Source organism: Mesocricetus auratus, unplaced genomic scaffold (genome assembly GCF_017639785.1).
Source record: "Mesocricetus auratus isolate SY011 unplaced genomic scaffold, BCM_Maur_2.0 Super-Scaffold_100014, whole genome shotgun sequence".
Classification (NCBI taxonomy): Eukaryota; Metazoa; Chordata; class Mammalia; order Rodentia; family Cricetidae; genus Mesocricetus; species Mesocricetus auratus.
The window spans coordinates 50,050,560-50,069,320 of record NW_024429197.1 but is presented as its reverse complement, the minus strand read 5'-3'; the positions used below and the strand labels follow the sequence as shown (position 1 = coordinate 50,069,320).

The following is an 18,761-nucleotide window of genomic DNA, read 5'->3' as shown; positions in this document are numbered from 1 at the left end:
AAAGACCAGGCTGATATGGACATGCAACCAAAATTCATACAAATGCCTAATTGCAACTGAGATGTACTCTATAACCTAATAATCTGTGGTGGTATACTAGGAACTACCTTATTTGAAAAGTCAGAGGTCTCCCTCTGAAAGTGGAGACTCATGTGAGGGTAGTTAAATGGTCACTGGAAGAAGCAGGATGTTTAGGAGTGGTGAAAGGCACTCTAGCCAGACATGACCAAATTTCTAAGTATTTAAAAACAAATCTAACTCTAGTTTCTCTATATGTTAAACCCAGTTTGGGTATGTAAATAGACTTGGAAATGAAATGAGCTGTCCCAAACTCATAGTTAATGAAGGTAAGGACCTAGACACTGTTTATAGCCCAGTAAGCTGTGCAGGGTTACCTCCACCTTGAACTTTAATGCATTCTCTCTCTCTCTCTCTCTCTCTCTCTCTCTCTCTCTCTCTCTCTCTCTCTCTCTCTCTCTCTCTCTCTCTCTCTCTCTCTCTCTCTCTCTCTCCCTCTCCCTCCCTCCCTCCCTCCCTCTCTCTCTCTCTCTCTGTCTCTCTCTCTCTCTCCTCTCTCCTCTCCTTCCTTTTTCCCTACCTCCTTCCTTCCTCCCTCCCCCTGTCCCCCTCTCCCCTCTCAATCTTTGACACTGGGTCTGCCCATGTATCCTTGGTTGTCCTGGAACTCTATGTAGACCAGTCTGGCCTTGGTGCCTCTGCCTCTGGGGTTACAGGAGTACACCACCACACCACCTTCTATGTACTGTGAATATGTGCTGCTTTTATTGGTTTATAAGTAAAGCTGATTTGACCAATGGCCAGGCAGAATAGAGCCAGGCAAGAAATCCAAACAAAGATACAGACAGAAAGAAGGTGGAGTCTGGGAGACGCCATGTAGCTGCCAAAGGGATAAGAACATTACCAGTAAGCCATGACCACGGGGTAATACACTGACTAATAGAAATGGGTTAATTTAATTGAGAAAGCCAGCCAGTAATATGCCTGAGCCATTGGCCAAACAATTGTAATTAATGTTAAACCTTAGAGTGGTTATTTGGGAACTGATGGGCAAGAAACCTCCAACTGAAATTTGCTTCTGTGTGTGTGTGTGTGTGTGTGTGTGTGTGTGTGTGTGTGTGTGTTTAAATTAGAAACAAGCTTGTTTTACATGTCAATCCCAGTTCCCTATCTCTCCCCTCCTCCCCTGCTTCTTAATGGTTTCTTTCTTTGCAGCAAGGAAACAGACTGGGGACCATGTCATCAGTAAGTCAAGAACTACTAAAAATAGCAGTTTCATTATCAAAAAATTTAATGAGTGATTAGAGATCAATGGCTTATATCAGTCAGAAATATAACACAGAACTCTTACCTTCAGCAAGAACACACAGAGGGTAAATTGGCATCCACAGTGTTTGACTGAGCCATGTCAAGACAGCATAAGATGTTCCTATGACTGATAACATGCTGTATGTATACCTGGAAGGAGACACTTAGTTCATAAGTCTCATTTGCTACTGCTGTCTGGGAAATAAGAGGAAAATATCTTCCTACAAATTAAACATTGGAATAAAATTGGAAGTGTGGGAATTACATGCTTTATTTCCTATAATTTAAGCAAGGACAGGGTAAAAATGGTGTATTGTGGGATGGGGAACCTCTGTCTCCCTGGCTTATCTCATGGGGTAGATCATAGGTAATTATACAGCTGAACAGAACAAGAATATAGCTCTTACCTCCTCCCAAGAAATTACAGTTATAAGCTTCCATGATTAATGACTTCAATTTTATTTAAAAGCTAAGCTCATTTTGTGCAACAATAGCTAGGCTTCTTGAAAAAAGAGACCCAATTGCACATATTGTAAAGATGAATTTATTAAAACACAACTCCTAAATTCATATCTACCAGCCTCTGTGCCCGCTGCTTTGCCCCATTACACATCAGAACTGGCCTTGGGAGGTTTGGGGTGCAGCACGTTAACTTTAAGCCAGCTAGTACCAAGTACTCAATGCACTTTTATCCATATGAATAAGCCAGTGGTGTCTGTACCTCAGCACATTGGAATTACCCAGATGGTCTATTAACTCACAAATTACCTTTCCTTTCTTTCCTCTGTATTCAGTTCAAGATCCCAGACCATCAGATGATACAACTCCCATTCAGGGGCAGCTCTCTCTCTCAGCTGAACTCTAGAATCTCATAGAAACACCCGAGGGTGTGCCTCCTTAGAGCCCTAGGCATCCAGTCAAGTTCTCACTATTAACCACACAGTAACTAGTTATCCAACTCGAGTCATCTATTTTCTTTTGTTGCTTGTAATTTTGGTGCCCCGTCTAAGGGTGCATTGTAAAATACAACTTGATCTTTTGCATGCAGTATCCAGTTGTCCTGTGACTGTTTCCGCCTTTGAATCTCTTGGGACTTTTGTCAAAACTTAACCCACTTAGAAGAGGTTATTACTGAACTGTTGATTCCGTCCTCTGATTGGTTGGTAGTACCATACTCATGATTATCATTGCTCTGTAGTAAGTTCTGAATGGAGAAGAGTGAGACCAAGTATGTTCTTACAAAGGTTTTGACTCATCTGAGTTCAGGTTTCTACGTGGATTTTTCAGTCTCTCAATTTGTGCAACAAAACCAGTTGAGACTCTAATAGGACTTGCAATGACTCTGCAGATTTGATTTGTGAGTATTGCCATCTGCAGATTTGATTTGCGAGTATTGCCATCTTAGCAATAATAGGTCTCCAATATGGAATGCCCTTCCATTTATCAAGATCTTTATTGTACATGCTCTACTTATTTTCGTTAAATGTATTCCTGCGTACTCCATTCTGTTGGGAGTTACCACAAACAGGATTTTTTTTGTTATTTTCATTTTCAGATAGTTCACTGAAAATACATAGAAATATGCTGGCTTGTCTTGCTTTTGTGTTGCACGACTCTGCTAAACTTGATGGTCACTTGCAGTTTTCTACCATCTGGATGCCTTTTACACATTTTCCCTAATTGCTGTGGCTAGAAATTCCGATATCATGTTGGACAGTATGGATGTCCTTATTGCAGTCTTAGGAGGGGTGCATCCGTCCCACCATGAGCTCTCGTGTCAGTTGTACTCTCTTCACGGGGGCCTTTATAGGCTAAGTAAGATCTTTGTTCATTATTTTCTTTAAACAAATTATTGCACTTTGATTGAGATATATTTCCATCCCCATTTTGCAGAAAGGAAAACACTATCAAAGGAAGAGCCCAGGGTTTTACTACGGGCTATAAGGAAAACAAAAGATTATGCTTGGATGCTCATGACGGTATGTCTTATTTCCAAAATGTAGGAGTAATACAAATATGCATCAATTATGTGGCTAACCAAAAGGTGTTATGGTGATACAATAGAATATTATTTAGCCACAAAATGCCATGAAATACCATTATATGCTACAATACTTTGTAAACCTTGAGAATGTTATTCCAAGTAAAAAGAAGATAGTAACAAAAGACTACATGTTTGATGACTCCATTTATATGAAACACAAAATAGGAAAACCCATAGAGATAATAAGAGAATGGTTGCCAGGGCCTGGAGGAGGGAAGTGGGATTGATATGTGTACATGGGTATGGTATTTCTAATAGGTGTTCTTTGCCTGAATATCGTGATGGTTTTGCTTCTCTTTGAATATACAGAAACTCACACATTTTATATTTTAAAAAGTTAAATTTGTGGCAGGTAAGCTATATCCTGATAAAATTGTTATTTATAAAAAGTTAAATGATTTGCCCAAGATTGTGTAGCAAATAAGTAGTAGAGGTAGATTTCATCCTGCTGTGTCCTCTATATTCCCAAATCATCCCATGATAGTTTGTTATGACTTTCAGCATGAAAGTCATTTTGTTCTGTTGAGTCTAAGAATGGATACTGAGTAAGACAGAATAGTATTCAAATATATTGGAAAGCTGTGGTCCCTAGTGAGGAACCAATACCTTGTATAAATAGGAAATCGCAGGCTACAGAAGTCCTAGTCTAAAATTCTACTTTTAAAACATTAAATAGCTTACTAAGTACATGTGCAATCATTCCTAGTACTCAACCCATTGTTGAGGCTATTTTTTTAACTCAGCCAAATTTTGTAAAAATAGATTTATATAAACCCAGCCAAAAAGCCAGGACTCTTTTGGGACCTATTCGCATCAAGATCTTTGAAGCAACTGTAGTTTCTGGGGATACCATAAAAGGACTAAGTTAGCTACTGGATCCCACTGGAGTTATGTACAGAAATGGATATGGGGTTATATTTCCTCCCCCCTCCCCCACCCCCCGGGTCTGAAGTCACAGAAAACAATTGTTGAAACTTGTTTCTCTTTGCTATGATAAAACATTGACCAAAACCAACTTGGGGGAAGAAAGGCTGCCAGATCATAATCTGTTACCGAAGGCAGTCAGGGCACCTGAAGCAGTGACTGGGAACACCGATTACTTACCTCCTTCCAGACCCCCAGTGGGATGGTGCCTCCTCCAGGTTAATCAGATAGAGGCAGCTCCTCAGTTAAGGTGCCCCTCTTCCCAGGGATCAGGCTGACAACTGAAGCTATGACACCAACTCTGGGTTCTGACAAGTAATGAAAGTCCTGTTTTGCTTATTAAAATAATGCATGCTAAAGCAAAGATAAGGTGCCTTCCATTAGTACATACAGCTGTGTGGTCATTCCAGATCAGTGTCCTGGCAAATCCTCGTTCTGGGAACCCAAGGGTTCGAAATTTGCACTTAGAATACCAAGATTGGTCTTCATTTTTCTTGATATGCCCATTATGGGAAGCCCTACCTATACATTTCTATTTCAATATCAAACAGCATGCAAAGGGGTTGTTTTTCTGTCTTGCTCATAGTAACTAATGTGAACAGCCATTATGCATTTCCCTAAAGCAATTTTTCCTTGTTTTAACAGACTGATTGATGATTGAGACAGGGTCCCACTATGTAGTCCTGGCTGGCCTTGAACTAGCTATGTATGCTAGGCTGGCCTTGAACTCACAGAAATCCACCTATCTTTACCTCTGAGATTAAGGATGTGCACTATCATACCCACTATGCCCAACAATTTTGCTTACTTACCTTACCATATCCAGAAGATTCCAAAAGATGAATAAAACACACACCACATATTTCTCTTGGATTTCCTCTTGACTGGTGATCACTCCAAAAAGGATGACCACTCTCTCTGTGAGCTATTAAAAACACATTGAGAAATAGGATCATCCATTAGGCCATTTAGGTAACTTTCCAATTTTAAAAACCAGGGCTTTGTTTAAAAGAAATGCCTTAACTGGACATACATTTTCTAAACTATAAACAATGGCTGTCTCTGAAAGAGCTGGGCTATGGATGAATTTAATTTTCCAATTTTTGTTTGTTTCTCTGTACACACACACACACACACACACACACACACACACACACACAGTTTACCTAAGTCAAAATACTTCCTCTCGTCTTGACATATATATACACATTTTTTGGTCACTTTGGCAAACTCCTACATGAGCGTCCACTACATATTAGATGGTATGGTGAAAACAATCCTTCCTCCAGACTTAGTGGTGGGGAATGTAACTATAGGGCAGCATGCTGAGCAGGAAACACAGCTGAGGAAGGAGATCCTAGAAACAGATGCAAAGAGGCTCAAGAAGACAGCATTTCAGCTGCCCCTTGATGGACTGGAGATGCCAAGTAGAGTAGATATTAGAAGAGGCATCCTAGACACCAGCAGCCTGAGCAGGGCAGCAGGGTGTCAATGTGAGGTGTCCTGAGGGAGGAGCAAGGATCACAGAAAGACTGGGATGGGTGGTATGGGGAAGGAAAAATGGGTAAAGAAAGTAAATATGTTTGGGTCTGAGTTGTCAAGGGTTTTGTATGACAGGCCAGGAAATTTCCACTTTAATTAACAGAGAACCCACTGTAATTTTGTTCTTTTTGTGAGCCAGTAATATAACCCTAATCCTCATAAGCCAGTGGAAAATGGAAAGAATTTAACACATTCTTGGAATACGTGTTATATATGCCAAGTTACAAGCATCTAAAGATCATTGAGAATTCACATATTTTTGGCTTAGCTCCAATTTCCAGCTTCAATAAAACGCAGTCCTCATTCCCTACAGAGTATAAAATGCACCGTGTTATACTATCATAGCCTGTACAGTCTACATTTTTGTCTTTAATAGGGCATTTCTCTTTGCTCTCAGTGGTCAAAAGATAGACTTTCAGATTGACAGAGAATATATGAAGGGGGTTGATTTGTCAATTCTCATAGCTGACTTTCTTTTTTAAAGCTGATTAAGAAGAAAAACTCTAGGATAATCCACAACAGAATCATGGGCTGTTCCTGTAAAAAAAATCCCAAGATTTGCCAACAACAGTTCACATGATCAGAAATCTACATGTGTAAGCTATGTCAGCATGTTTATGATTTCAGAGGTGAGTCAAGAGGACCCTTGCATGGCTAAGGGGAATTAGACATGATTCAAACTTAGTCAATCTTTGGGAGTTATCCACAGGGCTCTTTTCCCTTGGTTAGTCTTTAAGATATAATGATCTCGTTTCTTGATATGACTTAACTGTGTCTATATGAATTCTTCTAAACTGCAGTTTAAACAACTGAATAACCCAACCTGGCAGCTTTTGGCACTGTCTCATCTTGTATTTGATTAATGCCTAAAACTCAGAGAACTTGTTTTTTGCTAAAGATCTCAGAAGTACACACAGAGATACATACTGCATAGATTTCTAATGTCATGGCTGAGTATTTTAAAACCTAAGATCTATAGAATCCCTCTACACAGAACATTCTAATACCAGCCCCAACCCCACTCTCACTTGGAGGAAATCTGGGAACCAGAGAATGTAAATGCTCTGTCCACACCGTAGGTAAGTGGGAAGCACACGTCTCCTGATCACTGGGTTTATAAGCAATCCATGATGTCAGGTACCCTTTAAATAATGAGGGCACAGGAAAATTTGCCAGTGAAACTGGGACTATATGATGAAACTCCATTAAAATATCAGTGAAGGCTCTGTGGCTCCTTAGCCAATGGGGTTGCTAGTTGCATAGAAACCAACAGTCAATATGGCCCCAAATACCAACCATAGCATGCATGTGGACATAGGGAGATTCCTTCCATATGCATTGTTACACAATGTCAACCTAATTCATTATCTGATGGTTGCTTAACTATATTCAACAGCAGCCCAATAGAAGCATTTAGTTAGAGATATGAAGCTGATAAAAGTCAACACTATTTTCTGCCAATTTCCAAATTTAGTTTTTCATTTATTCACCACAGTAACTCGAAGAAGGCACTATTACTATTGCCTTACCCCCAAAGCACAGACTATAGTGACTTCCTTCAGGTCTGGAATCAAAATCCAGACTTTTTTAAGTCCTGTATTGCAAAAGAGTAGGACCTTTTCATTTTTGTAGAACCTAACATCCAGACAATGGTCTGTTCTTCAAAGGAGTTTCTGCAGCTGGCTGGACATCTCAGCAGCTCACAGGGCTTGCCAGGTAGGACATTTTTTTCTGCAGAGATAGTGAAGACTGTGGGTTTTTGAAAGCTACTCTGCATTTGTAAAATTTCACCGTGAAGAGAGCTTTGTACATAACCACTGAAGAACTCCATAGATCAAAATGAGCAGACCCAAAGACTCTAGCATTTCCATGGAGAGAACTGTATCATTCTCTTACCACTTGAACTGCCAGCAGCTTTATCTTTAGTAACAAAATCCTATCCTCAAGGCCTACAGGGAGAGAAATTTGTGACATTTTTATGGAAAGTCCAAAAATGACTTAGTCTAGCAGTGAAAGTCAGCTGCCTCTCAGCCTGAAGAATCAGACTGGGATTTACATGGGAGTTAGATACTCTGCTTTGAGATTCCCTCATGTGTGACAAAGGGACAAGAGCTCTCCTTGCCTTCAACATAAACAGGAGACGGAGCTGGTGACATTGGTTAATAGGAAATGATCCCTGCACTTGACATTCATGGGTGGAACCTATGGGGAACCTTAGGGAAAATCATTTGTAGATATTTTTAATTGCCTAAACATGTTTAAGATGTGCAGCAATGTTCATGGTGATTGGTGAAGGGCAGGATGTGGCACTGAACCACTTGACGTCAGCTAAACTATTCCTCCGAGAGTTTCCTATTAGGGGTACCCATCAGACACTGTGGTACAAAGGATCATCTGGGGCTGTTTTCCCTTTTGTCTAAGTTAAAAAGTCCACAAATTTTTATCGAGAAAAGCTTCCAAGGCTTTTGCAAAACTGAAGACTGAGTAAAGCTTTCAGAATCAACCCTGCAGGCAAGGCTGTACCCTATTCTACAAAGGCAAGCCTTAGGTTTTCTTTAAAGAGGTCGCCCAGAGTCAACTAGTCCCATAATTAAAGCAACGAAATGTGCAAGTTTGTTTGGAAGGGAAGAGCTAGGAAGGGAAAGCACTTAGCTTTCATGTGTACTGTCATTTTATCATGCTTCTTTTGTGTCTTTTGAAGTTTCCCACTTGAAACCAAGAACATCAAACTTTGATATATTTTTGTATATAATTTAAGTGATATGTAATCAGTACAAACAGTAAATCTATAAATAGCTTTTTGTGTTAGTGTCTTGAATTTTCCTTCATGAGTATTTTAAAAATAAAATATAGATGTCTGTTAAATAACTACTGTCATATAGCATGTGTTTTCTCTGCTTTTTTTGTTTTAGCAATTGCATGTAATTTTAGAAATTACAGTTTACTGCTTGTTGCCAGATATGTGAGGGTAAAACACTTAATAACTCAGAACAATGAGCAAACCCAAATCTACCCTCATTCCTTCGATACTGACTCTCGCCAGATGTTACATTAGTTGTTCAACTAGCTAATCCTAATCCATTGTTCATGCTAGCTGGAGTTAGTTATCATGACATTTTAGAAACTCTGTTCTCAAATGGGCACATTCCATTGTGGCTTTGTAATAATGCCATGGAAGTAATATCATAATAGCATCACAACTCTATAGACGTAGCTTTTTTCCTCTTTAAAGCAGCAGGACAGGATGCATATATATATATATATATGTATATATGTATGTATATATATATAATGTAGTCAGTCATAACCACTGTAACTCAGCTGCCCTAAGTACCATTTCTTCATTTAAAAATAGGGAAATGGGAACACCACAGATGATTGCACAACCTAGCGTAACAAAACATTATTTTTAAGCAGAGTGCTTGGGGTAGTCTCAGAATGAAGCAATTCTAATTGTCTGCAGAACTTTAGTTAGAAAAGACACCCAATGTGAGACTTCACATATGAGGCCTTTATAAAGCTTTTTCAATGTCATTCCCATTCTGGGGACAGGGGGCACATACAATCAAGTAAGAGAGGAAACCAAACAGGCACATCAAAAGGGCTATGCTCATGTCTGGGTTGCTCATAGCCAGGGATGCTCATCCTCGACCCTGGTACCCTGATCCCTGCTTGTCTTTCCCCAGGACTGAAGACTTAAAGGTCACTGTGCTCCAATAGCGCTGGACTTAGCAAATTCATTGTTTAATAAATAAATATGCAGGTGTATTTGCTATCATTTTTAAGTGACCAAATCAGGAGTTGGTTCTTTGGTTTCAATGATGGTTCTATACGCCATTTGAGATTTACTTATTGGTGTTAAAAACCATGCTTGAATGTTCTGAAATTTGTACACCTCTAAGAAATCAGATGTCCCAGTTCTATAGTGATTTTGATTATTAGGCAAGTCTAGGTAATTTTGTCAAGCAAACAGTATGTGTACATTTTTTTAGCTCTCACTCAGCCTTCTTCCTGACTAGGTCTAGATCCACAGTGTGAATTACCAACAGCTAAAGTAACACAAACTTTAATTTTGAAAATGCTGTGTTACCAAGAGATTAGTAATAGCCAATTTAGCCTAAACAACAACAACAAAAGGTCAAAGGACCTTTAAGGAAGAGTGAAAGTGATAACATGACTCAGATTTTAGATGAACTTGATCCAGCTCCTCGTGAATAATTCCATGTGATAGGATGCAGCTTTCATGTAATCTGAGTCGTCAGTTCTGCTCTCGGAAATTAGTCTTCTGCTGCACACATTTTGCCATTTTCAAAATACAGCAGACCCATTAGTCAGAAATACCAATAAATCTTGTTTCTAAATTAATCACTGCCCCTGTAATTGATTTGTGCCCCCTTTTTAGTTTGTAAAGTGACACGTTTAAGGAGAGTCTGTGTAGCTCTTAGCTGGTTAATTCTAATTTAACTATATTGTACATTATTATCATCCCCTTTTATAACATTTGGTACTTCAAAACTTAAATTGTCTTCATTCTAATGAATAGTGTTTCCCTATTTTTGTTTACTAAGTAAAATTAAATCTACCCCATACCTTTTAAAACATTGTGTGTGTGTGTGTGTGTGTGTGTGTGTATGCACACATGCCCCCCCACACACACACACATGCTGCAGTGCATGTGTAGAGGTCAGAGGACAACTTTCAGGAATTAATTCTTTCCCTTCATAATGTGAGTCCCAGAGATCAAGCCAAGGTCATCATGCTTGGCAAATGCCCTACCCAGTTATCTCTCTGGCCCATTCTTACTGTTCCTATCCATTAATATTTTTAATATTTGTAATACTGGGCTCTTACTACATTCATGAGGGTTATACTGTTATTTGCATCTTTTAAAAAGTTCATGGTATTTCAAGCAAATTAACACAGGGATCTAGAAGTTTTAAGCTCTATGTTCACATTCTAAGCACTTTGCTGGGTATTTAAGTACATCAAGATTCTGATATTTTAGGAAAAGTTTGTTTTCCAGTCTCTTTTAGGATACTATGACTATGCTCATTGAGATGGCAAGTCCAAATCCTGGGGTTCTAATGCATATCCGTGTAGTCACCTAATCCTTATTTTGTCTTTCTCATGGAAAATGCTATTTTAATTATTTTTTGTTTTAACTCTGCAGTGATTTCCTAAGTGGAGTGTCTCCCAGTAGTAAATTTCCAACTTCTGTTAACCTGCATTTAAGACAAGCACTATCATTTTGGTTTTTAATCCCCTATTCGCTCCCATTAACAACCCAGTGGCTGGGGTAGTATGCCCCACAGTGGCCAATAGAAGAGCAAGGCCTTAGACCTAAGTCTAAATGCTTTGGCTCTGAGCCTGTCCACTGTCTTATCCACTTCAGAAGGATGTACATGCAGAGTGGTAAATGGCCATGGACTCCCCAGAATGGGATCCAAGCAGTAAAGATACTATAATAACATCTTGATTAGACTTACCTGTAAAAACCTTGGGAAAAGATGATTTGATTCAATGCCAATATAAATGTGCAGCAGCTCCAGGAGGGAAATAGACTGGCAAACCCGCATGACCAGCCCAATAGCATAAAATGTGTCGACCATTGAATCTGTGTCAGTGAGTGACAAACAAAAATAGACGCGGTGAGTCAAAACTGCATCAGAGTGCACATTTGTGGAGCACTGCAAAATACAACTGAGATGTATTTCTTTATTGTATGTGCAAAAAAAATCACTCTAAGAAAGCTACATCCCCACCAAGTACTGTGGTACTTACCAGAAGTACTGGGGTGCATATAGGAAGCATGTGGATACTCACAGAGAGCATGTATAGTTCTTTCTGATTTTTCCTCTTCCAGAAAGAACTGAAACTTACAAGTCTCCACAGCCAGAGTTGTTGTAGTTATTCCCAACACATGAGAGTGTCACGTAATTCCCAGACAAATATAATCAGACAGAAGCTAAACCCCTTAGTGTGTGGATAGTTTGGAAGTGAAGGAAAAAAAAAGAAAAAGAAAGAAATCTGCTGTGCTCAGCTCTTTCATTGACCAGAAAAAAGAAAAGACTAGGAAACAGATTTCAGAGAAATGTTATAGAAATGGCGCCGGTGATGCTATGGCTGATGTCAAATACCAGGTCTGTCTGCACTTGTTCTGCCCTACACACATTGGACTAGTGACTTTGGATTTGTTTTAAGCACTGAACTTTGGAGTTGGTACTATGAGTGGACACAACGGAGATATTCCCCTTAGAGGGAACTGAACTAGAAGTGAGCAGATGACCCTCTAATGACAAACTTGTTTCTTTAAGATCGTAAAATCCTGCCACATTTGGAGATTTCTAATGGTGATTTTTCTATTTTTACTGCTTCCAGGCATTTGCATGATTATAATTGACCAGGTACTAGGGCTTATTTTCCTGGAGTCTCTATAAGGTAGATGCCCCTCTCAGAGACAATTCCTCCACCAATAGTCCACACTCCTACCCACTGCCTGTACCTTTACACATCCCTGACAGAAGAAAGAAGTGGGTTACGAAAGTCCATTGCCTAGGGTAGGTAGTTAGTGGTTCTCAACCTGGGGTGGAACACCCCTTTCACAGGGGTTACTTACCAGGTGTCCTGAATATTAGATATTCACATTACAATTCATAACAGTAGCAAAACTACAATTACAAAGTAGCAATGAAGTTTTATGGCTGAGGGTCACCACATATGAGGAACTATATGAAAGGATCAAACCATTAGGAAAGTTGAGAACCCCTGACACAGGAAATGGAATTGGTTTCCTACTCCATTGTTCTCAGGAGCAAAACTGTTTATGTTTCTCTAATAATACATAGCTGCTATAACTACAGTGGCGTATCATAAGGACACAGAGGGCTAAAGCCACTTTCTCCATTGGGGGCCATATTAGAATTCTTGCTTGGGGCACAAGATGTGTGAGTGACCTGAAGTCTGCCACACAGCCTCACCTAACCTTCAAGGTACACAGCTGACAGCCTCCTATCACTTGGGTCTCAGCTTTCCTCTGCTTAAAAACTCTCAGTATACATAGCTGGTACTCAAGCCTTCTGCTGTAGCTCTGAAATTCACAAAGGCTAGAAGAACGTGTACATCTTTAGAAAGATTGAGAAACATGAAATGGTCTGTGGCAGCCCAGGAGACGGGTTTTTCTTATGATACATGAGTCTCAGTTGATGAACTCAGCACGGTTTTTTTCCAGCCATGCTCGTGTTTGTTTTTAGCTAAACCAGCAGTTGCTCAAATTGTCGAGTCACCAAACAGTTGTAAACTGTGATGACACTCACTCATATGGGGATGGAACACGGAGAGAATGTTGTTTTGACAGTCACTTGGTGATTCATTCTTTAACAATCTGAAATGAATAGATTAAAGAAACATCTTGACTTTTTAGGAAACTGAGGGAAACTTGTGATTCAAGTCCTCAGCACCGACTCCACATAGGTAACTAGTCATCAGTGTGCTGTGTCATACACATATGACTTAAGGGGTCAAGCAGGGTCTTGGGGAATATAACGTTTGTCATTCAGTTACCAGTAATCTTCAGCTACTCTAAACCTGGGAAATAAAAATCAGTGGAAGAATTTCATTAATTGCTTTGCATAGAATGCCAGGCTGGAATTTACAGAGTCCTCAAAATGCATTAAATTTTTGAGTTTGGCACAGAACCAAAAAGGAACATCCCAAAGCTAAGACTTTGCTTCCAAAGCACCCTGCCTGATCTGGGGCAAGATGGGTCCCTTCTCCTTGGTCTCACCTCCTCCTCACTACAAAAAGGTTTAGGTTTGAAATAATAAAGTATGGTTATGGAAAAGCAAACTCTAGAGAAGGGAATGATGACAGGCGTGCTGTCCAGAAGTTCAAAATTAAAATCAACACGACAAGATGAAAACAAGGAATAAAAATCAAAACTGCCTCAGAGTTACCTTTTCCAAATGAGAAGAACCTGGCTGTCATATTTGTCAGTATCCACGAGTGGCCACAGAACTGGATTAGGTAATAGATGAAAAGATACACATTCTTCCTATACCTATAAACACAGGGAGATGTCAATAAACACATCCTTTAGTGTACCAGTCACACTGAGCAAGGGGAAGAAAAGTTCTGTGTCACAGCTCTGCGTGGGGGTCTTTCATTGGGTTGGCACTCCAAACCCACTAACGTTTGATGGGACCAACTTATCTAACATGAGTATATTGATTGAGGTTGCTGAAAACCAAAGGTAGTTCTTTTCCAAGCTTCATTTCCATCTTGATAAAATTCTAAGCTTGTTTCTCTAACACTTACAGTCACTACAAAGATAGCTTTGAAATTTCGACGGGACAGGGAAGGAACATGAACGCAAAAGGACTGATTTGGGCTGCTTGGAGCCCAGTAGCTAGGCTTGCTAAACGAATGAAGAGCTGACTTGCCATTATCCGAGAGGAGTGGTCACAACTGGGCGACTCAGTAACGGGGCGCACCTGACTTTTGAGTACCTTGTGATTGGGTTACTACTCTCTTTTTGCCTCCATCTCCTGTTCTACTTTGTACTTTGCAAGAGAAGTCAGTTCCCTTCAACACACACTCATAGAAAGTAGTTTAGTTGCTCAGGCCAAAAAAAAAAAAAAAAAAAAAAAAAAAAAAAAAGAGGAAGTCAAGCTGAGTGTAAAAATGTGTTGTGCGTTGCTGGGGAGATGACTAAGAAGATTGACAGATCCTTGGTTCCAGGGAGTTCCGAAAGGCCGTGTGTGGCATGTAGAAGGGCTCCCCGGTGTGCAAAACGGTGGCTGGAGTGGCCTTGTCAGCATACACGAGGGAAACCTCGAAGAAACAAGGTATATAAACTGGGAAGCCGATTCTCTTCAACCGTCCACAGATGACCAAAACAGCTAAAGCGATTAGGAAGGGGAAACTCCAACCAAACCAGAATCACCTGGCTTTAGTAAACACACACCCCAGGCCCTAGTTTTCCTGCAATCCTGCAACCCCTCCCCCCTCCTGTGATGGGCGCTGCTGCTGCTGGACGCTCTGAAAATCACCCTGCATCCAAATCTAGGGCGAAGCGGGACGAGGAGGAAGGGGAAAGGACTAGTGGGAGTATACAAAGTGACGAGCAAACATGCCTGTCCTTCCTTATCTCAAAAAAAAAAAAAACAAAAAAAAACCAAAAAAAAACAAAGAGGGAATAGGCAGGAGCAACAGTAACAGTAATGTTGAGCAGAGTCAGAGGCGTCTCCCATGAGTGGAAGCCGGTGGGTGGGCTTCTGCCCAGCGCCCTGGCCCCTCCCACCCCACCGTCCCGCGCCCTACCTGGGCTGCAGCCAGGTGGGCAGCACCGAGGGCCCCATGGACCACAGTCTGCACCTCCAGGGCCTCCGGGAAGCAGCAGGACCCGGCAGGGAAGGCACGAGGGGCGGCCCCAGTACTGGGCGCGGAAGGGCGGGGCTTCAACACACTCAGCAAGTTTTTTGGTCTTTTTCTTTAAAAAAAAAAAAAAAGGTCGCGAGATGGGCAGGAGATGAAAGCCAAGTTCCTGCCATGCTGTTCTAGGATAGCGGGCTGGGGCACGGAAAGTACGCGAGATGAACAAACACACCCTCATCCCAGGCTCCTGATCTGTGGGTGGAGATGCTAGGGGCGCTGAACAGGCTCTAACTAGCCTCCAGGGTGCATGGATCCCACAGGCTGGCTTGAGTTTTTTCTTATAAACCCTAACGTAGAAGAATGTTAGGGAAGCTAGTAGCACACAGCCCAATACCTTTCAAACAGGGACCAGAGCCCTCCAGAAATCCATCCTGTCACGCAGAGCCCTGGGTGACAGCGATGTGCACACCATTCATGGTGCGATAATGTGGCTGTCCATGCCAACACTTCTGCACTCCTTTCCCTGGTTTCTAGGGGGCGATGTCATCCCCACCTCCCGGGTTTGTGAAGAATCTTCCAGTTACTCTGTTTTACCAGGAAAAGGGAACAAACACCCTCCCCCAAAAAGAGCTCTTTCCCAAAACAACAACCAAAATAGGTGGGACAGTTACATACAATAACTTGGAAGGTAGAGCTCCCTTCTTACCAAAAAGGAAGTTGTGGTTTTAAGAAATACTGTCGCTCGCCACAGGTCACACAGCTGATAAACAGCCGGGTTAGAAGTTAGAGTCAGCAAATTTTCTTATTGGGCCATGGTTTCCTTCCTCTTAGTGGTCAATATGTCTGCCTCTTGAAGTGTCCTACTATTCCACGTCCTCCCCAAGGGGCGAGCTCCCCTGTAGCCTCAGTCACTTCTCAAACCCATTGTCGGTTGTTGCACTGTCTGCCCTTACATCTGCTCTCTCCCCTACACGCTGGCCTTCATGGCAGTCTAAGAACACATTCACCGCACAGGTGGTGGTTCACACCTGAAATTCCAGCACTTCAGAAGCTGAGGCGGGAAGATGACCACAAGTTCAAGCTCAGCCTGGACCACATGAGTGCCAGAGCAGCCTCGGCACAGAGGGAGACCCTTTCTGGAGGGGGGGGGGGGGCATATTTTCAAATGTCTTACCCTAGAGTTCTTTTTTTTATTTAAATTAGAAAATTGGTTCACATATCAATCCTAGCTCCCTCTCCCTCCCCTCCTCCCCCATCCCCCATAGCCCCCCAAAACTCCACCCAATCCCCACTCAACTCTCCAGGGAGGGTGAGATCCTTTATGGGGGAATCTCCAAAGTCTGTCATATCATCCAGGGCAGGGCCTAGGTCCTCCCCCCATGTGTCCAGGCTGAGAGAGCATCCCTCCATGTGGAATGTGCTCCCAAAGTCCATTCAGATGCCAGGGATAAATACTGATCTAATATCCACGGCACCAAAGATTGCTGAGGCCTCCTCACTGACACCCACATTCAGGGGGTCTGGATCAGTCCCATGCTGGCCTCTCAGCTGTTTCTGTGGGTTTTACCAGCCTGGTCTTGACCCATTTGCTCATCACTCCTCCCTCTCTGAAACTGGGTTCCAGGAGCTCAGTTCAGTGTTTAGCTGTTACCTCTGCCATCACCATCCAGGACCCTTTACCATTCCCCATCACCCTCTTGCTCCATGCACCTTACAGGTGACCTCCCAACAAATCCAGGAAATGCTCTCAGGATCCCTGGAGTCCCCTTTACTGTCCCTCATTCAGTATTTGCTTATAAGAAATGAACATCTGAGCTAAAGAGCACAGTGATACCAAGCAAACACAGGTGAGCAACCGTTTCCAAAGCCGTCTGTGCCCAAGCCCAGCAGTGAGAGAGGAGTTCTGGAAGGACTGGAGCTGGGAGAGCAGCAAGTCGGCCAGAGAAGAGGTCCTGCCTTTATCAGCAAAGGCATCTTCATCCTCTCGCCCTCCCCTCCCTCCAGTTCCCTACACAGCTTTGACTTCCTTGCCCTCTGTCTCTTTGAATAGGGTCCTCTCTCTGCTTCCTCAGAGGCCCGCCCTTGGTCAGCTCTTCTGCCAGTCACATCACCTCTCAACAGGGACCGCCACCACGAATGGCTTCGTCCCCTTGCAGACTTTCCCGTTTTTGCTTTCACCAGTTCCGATTCTCTTCTGAATACCAGCTCTGGCTTTGGAACAGTTTCTGGATATTTCTTCGCGAGAGTCTCATCATTGCTTCCAGGTGGAACTGTTCAAAAGAATCTTACTACCTTTCTTCCCTAGACCGTTGCTTCATTTCCCGTAGGAAGGTCACCATTCTAACAGCTACTTAGATTTAGAACTTGGGTGTCACTGTCTCCCCATCCAGTACAATCCAATCGATAAGAGCTACTGCTAACTCCCCAGATGCATCCACACTCTCTACTGCCAGTGTGAGGCAAAGCTGGTCCCCTCAACCCACCGCATTGCCGCACCAGCCTCCCGTATCATCGCTTGGGGCTTACGCCTTTCTGATGCATCAAGATTCCATGTTAGGGTCAGATGAAAGAAGCCAATGGACCAACACAACTAACAACAAAACCTTTCCAGTCCACAGGGCCTCCTGTCTTATTTCCCCAAGGAATAGGTACGAGAATAGTTTATGAGGATTCAGTCTAGATGGGAAGTGAAACTCTCCCTTTGCGCTGGAAGGCACTCTGCAGTACGTATGCTCCCTAGGCAAGACCAGTGCTACAGAGCTAGCTTCATCCTGCCTCCCTACTTCCTGCTCTCTCCTTCAACCCAGACAGAGACTTGTGAAAGGGTGCAGAAGGCAGCTCCTTCTCTTTCTAATATGTGCTTTATTTCTAATTACGCGATGTGTTTTATTTCTAATTACGCGTGTCTGTGCATGGGTGAGTTATGAGAGGACGGGTGCCTGTGAATGCCACAGGCCTCCAACCCCCCGGAGCTGGACTTACTGGCAGTTTTGAGCTGCCAGAAATAGGTGTTGGGAACTGAACTCAGGTCCTCTGCAGCAGCAGTATTGGCTCTTAACCACTGGGCTATATCTCTCCAGTCCCCGGACATTATTTCTTAAGACCTGAGTCTGTCTCCTAGAGGAAATTCTTTTGCTGGCCAGTTTTACATCTAAACCTTGACCCACGGACATTGTCTGCCACCCTATCACTCCTTGCTGTCCTCTGACCCCACTGGGCACTGCTTGTCCCTGCACCTCTGTTAATCTCTCCCCCCTTTACATTGCTCCTCCACCTCCCCTTCCCTTCGCACAGACCAGCATTTACCTGTCAGAGTTCTATTCATTCTTGAAAAGCTTTCCGAGAGCCTCCTTGGGGAGTCACACTGGGTTAATGTATGTCTACAGTGACACATACCTTAGGGTATCATTACTCAGGCCCTCCCTGATCAACTAGATTACAGATTCCAAGGAGCCTCTGTGCCTTGTGCTAACAGTGAGGGCCTGGCAAGTGTACGCCTTTGTAAACACAGTTCCTTTTGTGAGGCGCATGCAGCTGTTGGGAAGATTAAGCA

The 18,761-nt window shown here is 42.3% G+C and overlaps 1 protein-coding gene across 1 annotated transcript in view; it reads right to left on the bottom strand.

Moving 5' to 3' along the window:
- Window positions 1-15,258, bottom strand: part of Hacd4 (3-hydroxyacyl-CoA dehydratase 4) — a 29,213-nt gene extending 13,955 nt beyond the window's left edge. The window contains exons 1-5 of the mRNA XM_005074285.4: window positions 15,155-15,258; window positions 13,789-13,892; window positions 11,323-11,450; window positions 5,107-5,219; window positions 1,370-1,476 (exon numbers count right to left, since the gene is read on the bottom strand). Of these exons, the coding sequence (XP_005074342.1) occupies window positions 1,370-1,476; window positions 5,107-5,219; window positions 11,323-11,450; window positions 13,789-13,892; window positions 15,155-15,192 (490 nt within the window). The 5' untranslated portion in view covers window positions 15,193-15,258. The remainder of the gene's footprint in view (window positions 1-1,369; window positions 1,477-5,106; window positions 5,220-11,322; window positions 11,451-13,788; window positions 13,893-15,154) is intronic.
- Between the last annotated feature and the right edge of the window lie 3,503 nt (window positions 15,259-18,761).